Source organism: Semicossyphus pulcher, unplaced genomic scaffold (genome assembly GCF_022749685.1).
Source record: "Semicossyphus pulcher isolate SPU_LCO1_2020_fin unplaced genomic scaffold, fSemPul1.0.p SCAF_6, whole genome shotgun sequence".
Taxonomy (NCBI): Eukaryota; Metazoa; Chordata; class Actinopteri; order Labriformes; family Labridae; genus Semicossyphus; species Semicossyphus pulcher.
In genome coordinates this window covers 15,082,894-15,096,384 of record NW_027211737.1, presented here as the reverse complement: position 1 = coordinate 15,096,384, position 13,491 = coordinate 15,082,894, and the positions used below count along the sequence as shown (strand labels likewise).

The window sequence follows — 13,491 nt, the reverse complement described above, 5'->3', positions numbered from 1 at the left end:
TTACTGCTTCACAGACTGTCTTTGAGGATAACAGTGATGGACGTAGTTTAGATGGTAGCAAATGAACCCTCTCCAGCCTCTTCCTCCCCCCTCCCCTGTCATGCCTGATATGTATGGGCAGGTACTCTGTCCCAGCTATACGCACGTCTCGCGCCGTCCACGCTCCATACCTAAAACCGTCCCCACCCCGTGCACGTGCGTCCTGTGGGAGGTTCCCCTTACCTCCCTTGCGTTAAACACTCCTTAAATTGTAACGTTATCATAAACAGTCCAGCTTCGGGGGGCCGTAATCACCTCTCTCGGGTTTTAACGAGACTTCTCATTGGACGTCAACACGCGACCAGCGCGAGGAGGGGGGCTCCCAGACGCGTGCCGCTTTTTAAACCGACGCCGCGCCTTGAGACACCAGAGAAGGAGTCCTGCACGCGACAGTCATATTCACACAGAGCGACAGCGTAGCAGTGCGTGCCTCCAAGAAACTTTTTGTAAGACTTTTTGTGATTTTAACTTCGCCTACCTGTTGGTGTTCTCTGGAAGCATGGATGTCCTAACTGTGGAAGATTGGAGCAAAAGCGCACGAGAGGTGGCAGCCCTGGACTCACGGCAGCAGAGCCCGAGAGTGATGGAGAGGGGAGGGGAGCAGATGCTCGAGGAGTCCCGCTACGAACCTGGACTGGCGCTCGTGGACAGCGGCAGTGACCCACGCGCCTGGCTGGCTCTCGTGCAGCCTTCTGGCACCTGCGCGGCACACGCCACTTCACCAGAGTACCTGCGACACTCGCCCTGCTCGAGCACAGGCTCCTACCAAGGTGAGAAACTTTTCTTAAACAGTAAATCTTTTTAACCCGCAGTGCAACAGGCACCTGGGATTGGCAGAGGGTCAGTTCTTTTTGCAGTGAAGATTCAAATAGACACAGAGTGAGTTTTCTTTAAAGAGGGCTTAAGTGCAACGTTTATTTTGTACTATTAAAATGCGTTTTATTAACAACTTTAAAGATTTAAAAGAGGGTGTATGCATTCAGAGGTTGTTTTCAAACCAGACCAGTTCAGTAAATCTTTCTCTTCATTTTTCAGAGAGTGGCTCCCCGGGGTCTTCAGGCCATCCCAGCCCTCCCAGCTACAGAAAAACTGCCAAGAGCCCCTCCTCTTCTTCGCTCAAAGTCCGGGACCTGTGCCGTCTTAAAGGCACGGTCACCGGGCTCGAGGAGGACACGAGACAGAGAGCCCCGTCCAGCAGACCCGGCAACGGGGTCCAGAAGCAGAGGCGCGTGGCCGCCAACGCTCGCGAGAGACGGCGGATGCACGGGCTTAACCACGCGTTCGACGAGCTGCGCAGCGTCATCCCGGCGTTTGACAACGACAAGAAGCTCTCCAAGTATGAAACTCTGCAGATGGCGCAGATTTACATCAACGCTCTGGCTGATCTGCTCGAGGGCCCGGTCTCCTCCAGCAGCAGCAGCAATAACGACGCCTCAAACAATAACAACAACTCGCCAAAGTGTGACATTATGCCTTTATCTGCCGTGGGTCTCGAGGGGGCGAAGGACAGGGCTGCCCCGTCCCCTGCGACCGTCTCAGGTAGCAGCTTACCTGTGATGCCTTTTCGCTCCTCCTTTGACGAAGCTTCGTTTTCAGCCATGGTGGAAGAAGCGATGTGTTCGTCGTCCCCTTCGTCCTCCACGCGGGCGGGAGGGAGGAAAGGGTCTCCCCGGAGCGATGGAGAGTTTTCCCCGCACTCCCACTTCAGTGACTCGGATGAAATAGCGATGGAGCTGCACTCCAGTGAAGAAGATGACCTTTCAGATCTCAAGCTAGCCCGCCACCATCACCACCACCACCACCAAACCGTTTCTTTCTGAATGATTCAAATAACAGGACTTTATTAAAGGTTAATTTTAGCCTTCAACATTCAAGCTAACGTCAGTAAACCGTGTCAATCATACATGCTATCTGTTGCAAACACAAGAAGAGGATAGAAAGCTTCTTAAGAAAAGTAACACAATTTGTAACTATAATTATATTTTAGTCTAAAGATTTTTTAAATGTGTGATAGGCCTAATTCGGTTCTGCCAAGAGATGTATAGCCTATAATTTCTAGTTTCAATGGAGACGTGGCTGGAAGACCCCTCTGCCATGTCGCGCGCAGCACTGCCATGGGTATCTCCCACGTCACTCCGACCAAAAAGCTGTCTTCCACAAATTCATAACTTTATGGATAATTGCTGATATTTTATGATGAAGAAAAAAACATTTTGTAGTTATAAAATGATTTTTGTTGTTTTATTTGTATAATGTATTTTGTTTTGCAACTTCAAAAGTTCATGATGTGCACTTTAAGAGTATATACGAGCCAGAGGCTCGAGAAATGCGACTTCGTTTTCAAACCATAAACAATATTGTTTTTCTTTGTTTGCTAGTGTAGTACTGCCAATTCCAGACCAATAGCCTATTTAATGTAGCCATCATTGCTGCCTTCTTTTGTACTTTCTTTTGTATCTTCAGTTGAACTGGTGTGTCTTTTGCTTTCACTGGATGAGATTAATTGACATGTATTTATTACTTATGTTTCATTTGATTTGCTTTTTATAACTGCATAGTTACATTCGTTGAAAAAAAGATATAATTTTGCCATTTATCGTTATGTTCATTTGATTTTGTGAATAAAAAAAGCAAACGAAAATGTAACGTTCCGTTGTCACTGTTTTTCCACGCACACTGAGATAACTACAAAGAACCCTTAGAACAACTATTAAAAATGCAATTTGAAGCGTGTGTTTCAATTTAAAACATCCCATAATAACAGGCCGAATAATAAGAATAATAAAAATGGGTTGTTTTTGATGGATTATAAATGAAGTCAATAAGAAATATTGGAGAGCATTCTTATTACTTCTAAGCTAATAGGGCGACAAATAACACAACAGAAAAACATTAATACTGCTACTACAACTAGTAGTAATGCTGCTATGATGATAAATAATAATAATGATGAGAATGATAATAATAATAATAATAATAATAATAATAATAATAATAATAATAATAATATGTAACAATAATAGTAAATAAAGGGATGAAAAGATTTTATCACCCAAGAAAATTGCATATATAATAGAAATCGATGTTTCCCCCTACATAAGTTCACCCTAACCTTTATGTTTATATTTTAAAAACGCAAACAAAACAACAACAACAACAATGCCTCACTAAGTAAGCTAGGTTTGGGGGACTTTAACGTACAGACAAAAGTTTCCTGTTTGACCACCAAAGTCATCTTGGGTAAATATCTACACTCGAAACCACACAAGCATTTCCATTTAATTAAAAAAAAAAGCTTCGAACACTTGATCTCCTCTTACGTAATTTATTGTAAACTAACAGCGACGTGAAACGTGTCCCACACGCGCTCGCTCGCCATATGCCGCAGGTGCACGCGCCCCCTGCTCTACTGTACTGAGTTCTGTCTTTATAGGCCTAAAAGTTTAACGCGGAGAAAAACGCCGCATTAAATTATCTCTCAGTGTTTTTCTACTCGCAACAATCTTCCCCTCACTCTGTGAAAAGTTTTTTTTTTCTTGAACTTTTGCCATCTCGTCCATTTGGTGAATACCAGCTCTGTTAATGGGGAGTATGCATTAATTTCAGGCTATTGTTGGCAGGCTCGTGGGCCGAGGTGTTGGATGGCCTCAATGAAGCACGCGCTGTCAGCTGGTGAGCGCTCGCGGGTCCCCACCGTGTCCCCGAGGACCTGACTCGAGAGGGAACACACTTTCTCAACTAAAGAAAGAGCTACACACACACACACACACACACGTCGGTACACCTCCTCTTCTCTTTTTCTTTCGTTCTCCTTTCTTTCTCTCTCTCCATCAACTCAAACAAACACGTGCATGTGGATGTTGACGCACGCACCATGCACGCTCACACAGGATCTTGCTGCGTGACTCACGCTGAAGTTTTTTCTTCTTCTTTTTTTTCATCAAACTTCGGCTAATGTCTCTAAAGCTTGGCAGACAACAGGGCGTGGTACAAAAAAAACAAAAAATACTTTGAAATAATTGATGAAAGTACTTGAACTACCTGTTTGCTACCTGTCACTGCCCTGTCTCCCACCCACTGGTTTCAGCCAATCACAGCCGGTGCCCCTTCGCTCGCCTCTGGAAGGCAGGGAATAAAGGGAAATATAATGAGCATGCTGTGCTAAATAATTCACAGAATTTATGCAGGTAGACCTGCGGACTGACATCTGCAGCGAGTTCGTGTTGCGGTGAAATGAGATCAAGTTTCAGTAAACATTTCAGAGGGATGATGCAGAAATATAACAGGAAAAGGAGTGCCGAAAATATTGTCGATTTCACGTTTTTTAATGTTAAATTTAGAGGCCAGAACAAGTCATAAGTAAACAAGATTTTTCTTCTTTTTTCAGCTCCGAAAAATCTAGGAACTTCTTATAATTGAGATCAAAAGAAATGAGACTAAAACGAATATGCCTTCTGCAGAAAGGAGACACAGGAGTTCTTTTATGGACGTTTAAGATTTAAACAAAAACAGCTTTTATATTTTTTTAAATCACGTTAGTTAGCCAGACCACTAAATGCGGGCAACCAGGAAACCAGAGTTTGCACAATATTTGCTTTTAATTTCTCGGTTCACCGCAAATTGAAAACAAACAAACCAAAAAAACAGACAACCATGGCGTTACTCCAAACTAAAGCACACTATCTTCTAACATAAACCACTAAAGCTGTTTGATCTTAATGTGCATAATAAATGTTAATATACAGTATTCCAGTGAACGTTTTTTTCTTATCCCTGAAATCATTGTTTGTGGTATAATAATGACTATACTACTACTACTACTATAATAACTATCTGGCTTTGTTTGTTTAACCAGTGGTGGGACCTATAGGAAGTGAAAGCAAAAAAAAACAAACATCGTCAACAGGTGGGATGCTGGTCAGGTGGAGGTTTCACTGTTTCACGCACATTAATTATTTACGCACGGACGTTATGAAAAACAACAACAGCGAGGTGGAGTGAGAGAGAACCTGAGCCGCACTGACGCGTGTCGATGCTGTTGGGTGTAAAAGAAGAAAAGTTTAACAACTGCTGTACGTGTGTGTGTGTGTGTGTGTGTGTGTGTGTGTGTGTGTGTGTGTGTGTGTGTATGTTCCAGCTCTTGCATTACCTTCCTCTAACTCACCTTGACCTGCACTATAAAAACAAACTGTCTTATCATCATGCCATGAGGCTCTAAACAACAAGTGGCAGGCTCAGAAGCTTCTATATGTAAGTGGTTGTACTGTATGTAAACGACATTTCTAGGAGACATGCAGGGTTGAAATGATGAAATGCATCAAGCAAAATATATATGCAAAAATAATGTAGTCTACTGAGACATGTTCAATGCAAAATAGACAGATCCAGGACCTGCAGGCAGCACCAGTTTTTTCACCAATGAAAAAAAGCATCGTTCAAAAGTTCATAAAAAATATCTGGTCAAGACGTATGCATTCACTAAGTTTAAAGCCTCTGTATCCATGCTCTCTATATTCATAATATTACGTGCATTCCACAGCTTCCCTTTTTTTTAATGAAAAGAAAGGCTGCTTGCATTTTGTATGAGATATGTGGAGCCGAGCTGTGTGCTGTCCAAAAAAGCCACGGCCCTCTCTGGGGACCCAGAACAAAAGGCAGAACTGGGCCATAGTCCCCATCTGCTGTCCCAGAGAGAGAGAGAGAGAGGGTGGAGAGTGAGGACACCACGGGACGAGAGAGACAGAATAATAAGAGAGAGGGAGGGAGAAAGGGAGAGCAGAGACACGGGCAACAGGGGACATGATGTGTAGTGATAGATAGATAGATAGACGGACAGACAGACAGACAGACATACTTTAAGGGCTTTGATGTTTCCCTTAAATTGCTCTAAAGGCCCCCCTCTCATTATCCCCATAGACCTGTACTGTAGCGTAACCTATAGTGATCCCTCACACACACACACACAATGCAGCTGTGATGCAATGAGCACCTGTTGCATTGCATGCTCCAGCTCAGTGGTGCTATTAATTGTTAATGAGTTTCCTTGGTAGTGCCCACAGAAATAGCAGCATCTTTATCTGCTAAGCTATCTTTGTTGTGAAGTCGTTACAGTGAACCAGAAGCCATACTATGTAGATGATAAATACAAAATGTACATTTGATTCTGATCGGTTTGTTATACCTGCAAAATCTTCTGTTAAAATGTCTTGAGATTTTATGACATGCATTTTGAAAGAATGATGTGGAGCATAAGAGAGAGTATAACCAATAATGCAATCATTCTCTAATATATTCTCCTGAAATTGGTTTGCAGACAGGGTTTTAAAAAAAAAACACATAATTAAAACTCATTAATCGTTGCGGGGAAAACTCAACAACCACATACTTTAAATAAAAAAACAATAATAAAACTTTTAAATCAAGAATCTAAAAAGTTACACTAAAACACAAAGCAGCTACAGGGAACTGAAGCAGTTCATAATAAGATCATTTGGGTACTCTGAATGCTGCTTTAAGTTGAAAACAGAGTACTTCTGCAGGCACAAGAAGCTCCATCATTTCATGTGCAAATCAAGAATCATCTGATTACAGTGGGAGCAAGTGAGGCCTCAGTTCTCCTCTTCACTTTATCTGTTTGAACTCTTTACCCAGAGGCCATCAGCTCAAACAGACTTACAGCTGAGGGGGTGAATGGGACCCGCACCAGTCACATCTGAGACATTTCTTATTGAGTGACTTAAAGCAAATATTGTAAAACTTGATGTGTTTTTATGCTCTTGAATAAAGCCCCTGTGAGGAGTTTTTTGGTGGTGATGAATCAGGCTGAAATCAACACAGATGTGTCTATGTGACCTACAAAAGCAAGCAAGACCAATCGTGACAAGATCGATTGTTATAGATATTAGATATATAGGTGTTTTAAATGCCTGTTAACTGTTGCCGCGGGGTAGGTGCCAGACAAGGAGGAGAACAGCATTTGGGGCAAAACAGCCCAGTTTAAATGATAAAAAAAAGAGAATTTTTACCAGAAATCACAACTTACACGTGTACAGGTCAGGATCAGAGAAGAGATAAAAGGTGGTGCTAAAATAGACACATTTTTGCAGTAACACAAAAGGATCAACAGTATGGCTGGTTGAGTTTTTGCCATTCCTGCTAAGCTGAGAGTGGCATAAAGTAGATAAAACGCTTGAATAAACTGTATAAATGTCTTCTTATTTATTGCAGGAATGATGTTTTGGCAAAGAACCACTGCAATGAGAAAATATGAAGAGATAATGCAATTTTACCCAAAAGATAAGTTCACCAAAGTTGAAATGCTAAAAAAAAGAAAGCAATTCATCTTCTTCGAGAGCAAAATACTCCTTTCTAAAGAAGCTATGCATCAGCTAAAAACATGACTTTGAGTAATGCCAGTCATTTACAGGGAAAAAGCCTAAACTATACTCAGAAAAAAAAATAGTGCTACTATGACATTCAAGATTTGATGCTCTTATCTTGAAAGGGTCCCAAAGCAGAGGGCTCTACATCTTCTGAACAGGAGGTGTTAAACTATTTTGACAAAATACATCCTGTGGTTTCTATGATGACAAGCGGCCCATCCCTTTAAGCATGTCCTCCTGCACATACACACGCTGACACTGTCACACACTCACACACTCACACACACACACACACACACACACACACACACTATACACACACTGTCACAAGGAAGAAGATCATTTATCCCTGTGGTTCTCTCCATGAAAGACGTCCATGGGTGAAGCAGGGTCTCCCAGGGCTTTGTTGTGGGCAGGGTTCAGCTTTTTGTGTCCGCCACCTTCAAAGCAAATGTACATGAACACGAACATGAGGCTTCTTGGGTAACCGGGCCCATTGAAGAGCAGCACAATGGTGCTCCCAATTATCCTCAGTGCTCAATGCTGCCGTGGAATCAGTTACATGGCTTTGTGTGTGTTTCTGTGCGTGTGTGGGAGTGTGTTTGCTGGATTTGCATGTTTGAAGATGTGTGCATTTTATTGAAATCTGTGTGTTTAACTCTGTGTGTCATCATTCTTTTTCAAACCACTTCCTAAAACATGTCTCCTCATCTTTTGGTGATGTTTTTCTTCCATGTCTCCCGGTAAAACTTTAAATATCTTATACCTTTCAGTCGTATACTCTCTTCTCCTTACTGTATGTCTTTAGATTTTGTACTTAAAGTCCAATGCAAACTTCTCAACTGCAAGGTGTGTGTGTGTGTGTGCACTGCTTGTGTGTGTACTATAGAAATACATCCCAATAGGAAACACCTCAACTGCAAGGCTATTTACTCCCTTTGACACAGTATGACTTCCAGCGGGGTCGGGTTACCGAGAGCGTGCGGCCGGCCCTCCTCAGCCGGGGAAGAGGCCTTCACTGTGAGCGACCCCGCACACATGAAAAGAACCTGAGCAAGCTTCGGAAGTGATTTGGCTGCAGGTGCTTTTCCATCTTTTTCACACCTTGGAACATGAGAGGTGTGTGAGAGGGTAAGAGGGCAGAGAGGTGGGATGTGTGTGTGTTGTGTTGTGTGTGTGTCCTTAAACACACGTGTCATCTTCACCACATGTAACCTCTGCTGGCAGCCTGCCAGATTCACGTGTACAGTTCGAAAAATGTGTGCGTACAAGAACATACGCCTTGTGTCACCGCAGGTCACCGTGATGCGTTCAGTGTCAGGTCCATTTGCTTCGCCTGTTTCAGCATCGGTATCAGGAACCTGCACGAAAGGCTAAGTTGAATAAATAGTTATGTTTAACTAATAAGTGGAAGAATAACAGGAAATATATAATTATGTTACATTTACATTTCTTTTAATTTATGTGATATATTTGTGTGTTTGACCCCCAAAAAACCTGCTTCTGCACAGGTTAGGTCAAGCTTAAACCTCAAGCTCACTGTGACTGGTCTGCATGTTGTTGTTATCTGGCTACCTACACACTGAAAACGACAGGATTTGGATCATGCTATATATGCGACTGCACACGGCACATTCTGAAGTTGACAGTCTCTGGTTGCGGTCTTTAGAATGTTCCGAAAACCAACTGCCAGCTCCACACTGCCCCGACATCAGCTGACAGGTTGCGAGTATAGGCTGGTTGTCAAGGGAACGCACTCTCAGAATGTTGTGGTTTGTTGGGATAAGGCGCACCTTGGTCCGACTTTCCATGACTCCACCAAACCCGACTGGTCATGTCAAACTCCATCCGACAAACACACTGTCGGCGCACGCTGACCCGGCAGTTGGTGTTGGTTGGCGTTTGTCTGGACAGTGTGCAGCCACCTTAAGGCGTGCCTGTTTTCTTCTTAAGGTAAAGATATGTATGTTTCAAACACGTTGTTTGCAAGGCTTTCGCCATTTTAACACCAAGTCTCGCCCAAAAAATGCACCAAAAACAGTTTCCCTGCCCATGGTAATTTGCAAGAGTTCGACTGCAGCGACCTTAGTTTAGCGTGCTCAGGATGATTGTGATCGGTTTAAAGAAATACAAACAAACCTCATTGCTTTTTTTCTTTTGTGCAGAATAATGATGGATTCAGCCAGACCTTTCTCCAGCACTGAAACAGAATTATGGGAAAAAAACGTCTGGATATGAAGGACTAATGTGTCTCGAAACGTACTGTTCTTTGGATTGGGGGAATTGGGTTAGTCCTGCAACAACAAGGACAAGAAGGTAAGAAGAGAATGATGATGAGGATTGATGTGAAACACGAATATGTTACTGCAAGGACCTTATGGTGAATCGTCTGCCTCTGTGTCAATGCAAAGGTCAAGGGTCAAAAAGCTTTAGCTGAAATTTGTAGCAGTAGATTGTTCACCCTCTCACTAAACTCTGGTATTTTTGCCCCCTCTCACCTGTTAAGTTAACTACATCTCTCCTCTCCTCTTGTCCTCCCAGGGCCCATTGTACAGTCGCCCCCGCGGATCTGCTTTCAGCTCGCTGCCCTACTCAGGTGAGGGATACAGTATATTGAAGGAGATTTTGCTTGTATTTGATTCCGCTCCTTTTCATAGTGGCTGAAAGCCTGGTCTCCATGCTAGCCTCCCCCACTCTCCCTCCCCTCCCTGTCCTGTCCAGTTCCCAGGGGACCCCCACTCTTTCCCGGGCTGCCCAGGGTGGAGCAGCCTAAGAGTGGGGCAAGTAGGGAACAGACAAGGGTATCGCTTACAGCCTCCCTCCTGCACTCACACAGCACACGGAGCACAGACAGCGTTGGTGCACCACCTCCACCTTACCCGTCTCCCTCTCTCCTCTACACATACACTCGCCTGCGCATACACATCTTCTCCTCCATCTTATCAATTAGAGATACATGTCCTATCGTTTTCATCCCCCTCTTTTCAATCTGTCCATTCAGCCACCGATCCAGGAAGACGGCGGATCACAATGGAGTTGTGGAAAGCCGTTTCTGTGCGCTGAAAAGCCGGCAATTGAGATTTGGTGACTAAGAGTGACGCAGGAGTTTAGATGGAGAACGGCACAAGTGCATTTACAAGGACAAAGACATGATGGAGAGGCAGTTACATAGGTAGAAACACACACACACACACACACACACACTCACACATTTACTCACAATCACGTGGAGCATGAGCTCCGTCTAGGCTCCCTTTTTGTCAGCACGCCATGTACTCACACACCTGTGGCCTCCTGCATAAACCCGCCGGGTAGATCAGATAACGTTCTAGTTCAATGTTACAACATTAAGTTTTAAACAACGCTAATGTCAGTGTGTTAAACTGTAGAGCTTCAAATACAGGATCAGGGCAACAAGTTCAACTGATTCACTCTGATGTTATTCAACCAAACTCCAGACTTTCACTAAGTTCTGAAGTGAAGACATTCATCTATTAACGATACTTAAATAGTATGTCATTATTCATTCAGTTACAAAATCAACCTTACTTAATGTCTGTTTATTCTTTACGCCAGGGATTCCCAAAGTGTGGTGCGTTCACATGAATATCTTCATTATTTGTACCGAATTAAACTTGCGCCTATGAATAAGCTATGTTGCGTTGTTTTGTTTTTTTTAAGTGTCGGGGGTTGGGGGTACATCAACTCGGTTGGGATGTAGAAGGGGGTGCATTGCATAAAAAGTTTGGGAACCGCTGGTTTACACAATCTATAAATATGTTGCAGTATAAAGCACATTAAAGTGATAACCAGCACTCATGTTCACACTTCAATCGTGGTTTGAGTAGTCCTTTAAAGATGGTACATCCTCAGTTACTCAATGAGAAAAAGTAGTATTGACTTATCAAATCAAATGAAGTTTTTTATTCACATAAAAAAATCATACACGAGACAAGCTAAGATAAAATGTTGAGGTGCATAGCTCCATTAGGTCTCACAAATAGATTCATAAAATAAAGTTCATACTAGAAAATTACTTTGAATGAAGGGAAAGTCAGCTTCTCTAAAATTACTTGAGTAAAAGTCTGAAGTATCTGATATTTACTCTACTTAAAGTTGTAATCTCAAAGATCTCAGTTTCGTTCTCTTTGGTGGCAAACGGTAATTGCGGGAGCACACTTCCCAGATATCCAGACAGTGTTGCATGTGTGACGTCCACGGTTGGCTCCGGTTGTAACTGTTAATTTTCCCGCATGACGGTCACTTTCCTTTTCAGACTGTTTGCTTCATCTGAGCATCGATTTTGTTTCTTTTTCTTTGGATTATCACTTATTTTTGAAGTCGTATCTGTAGTCATCGATCTTTTCTTTGTTTGTTCAGCCATAGAAGATTACTATTTACTCGCAGAGACCGGAAAAACAGCCGCTTAGCTCCGCCTACCCTCTCTGGCAGACCAACCACTGCTGGGTGATGGAAAACGCGTCACTAACTGGGCGCCACTTGTGATTTTTTCCACGAAAGTCGCACCAGACATCCAGTCTGTAATTATACTATATACTTAATGCAAAGGCTTTCATCAGTGGGCCATAGGCTCAATCGCCATTGTGTTACCTCATTCGGCGATATATAGTGACTTAATAAACATTAATTATTTATTATTTATGTAAATATTAAAGTAAAAGTACCAGTAAATGATTATAAAAGGAAGTGGTCAGAGTTTAGAGAATTATGAATTTTATTTGTAACTGTAAACCACCTTAGAAAATGGAACGACTTAAAATAAAACAAGTTCAAAACCTAAGGACCGCTTTTAGTGAAAATCTTTTTAACCTTAGTTTCCATCACCACGTCATCTTTCACCCTCAAGTGGCATTCTACTCACGTAGTCACTACTTGCTTGCATCTGATAGTCCTGGACTTGACTTCACCTCCACAATGTTGCATTACTGCAACCCTCTGTTTTTAACCTCTCAGTGTCCGTTCATTTAAAGCTGGATTTTCAGTAAAGAAAAATCCAAAACACCAAATTTCTCCCGATTTAATTTTGAGTAACAAAGATTCTTCAGGGAAATCCGAGTAAAAGTACACGTTATTAAGGAAATGTAGTGGAGTAAAAGTAGTCTACTGCAACTAAGTACGATTCTTCATTACTTTGTTACATTACAACACTGGAAATAGAACAGATTGGGCATATAGAATAAAATGAAGATAAATCTTGTGTAACAATGGACAATGCATAATTTTTAATGTTGAGTTTTGTTCGAGATTAACAAAAAAGTGAGAGTATATAACAATAAAACCACTATTCTATACTATAACTTGATTAAATGCAGCAAATATGCACCATATAGTGCCTCGACAACTCTGTTAAAGCTGTTTCACTCTCATGGTCACAGCCATAATTCATCCACTTGAGTCTGTGTATTTAGGGTTACCTGAGAGATGACGTTTGGTTAAGTGTTGCTTGTGTATCAGTGCCCTGAGTCTGAAAAAGGCCACCCAACTGCACACATCGCCTACTCGACAGAGGAGCAGTGCTATCATGTCTGTCTCGAGTGGGCTCTTCACGCCCGACACTAGCTGCAGGGCATATCCACAAACAGCAGCCCCCTGCTACATTAAAACAACAGCGCACTGCTTCCCACAGTGAAGGAATTGGATTAACATGGATCCTTTCAGCCAGATAGGAAGTGTAACTGTGGGTCTGTGAACCTCAACCCTCACAAGAATAACTCAAATACCTTAGTTTGCAAGAGCATTTTCAAAATATGTTTTAATCCCACCACTATTCACTCTATCTCTTTTGAAACTAAAACGTATACAAGAAGTCTACAGACAGTTAGCTGTGAAAACACCTTAAGATGGACTTAACTGTATCCCTTCTTAAGTGTATTTGTTGTCTGTTGGTTGATGCCTGCGGGGCGTCTTTAAGAGTCAAGGACCCCCACTGAAACACAAGATCCCAGCAGGATAACACAGCTAATATAGCTAGACATTTCCTACTGCTGTAACGGATTAGCAGGCCTCTCTGCAGGGTAACACAAACACATAAACACTGCTCGTTTGACTG

The 13,491-nt window shown here is 42.5% G+C and overlaps 1 protein-coding gene across 1 annotated transcript; it reads left to right on the top strand.

Moving 5' to 3' along the window:
- Positions 1–538: 538 nt before the first annotated feature.
- atoh1a (atonal bHLH transcription factor 1a) lies at positions 539–2,437 on the top strand. Its single transcript, XM_069683751.1, has 2 exons — positions 539–809; positions 1,075–2,437. Exons 1-2 carry the CDS (start codon positions 539–541, stop codon positions 1,857–1,859), a joined length of 1,056 nt encoding a protein of 351 aa, XP_069539852.1. The 3' UTR covers positions 1,860–2,437.
- Positions 2,438–13,491: the final 11,054 nt, after the last annotated feature.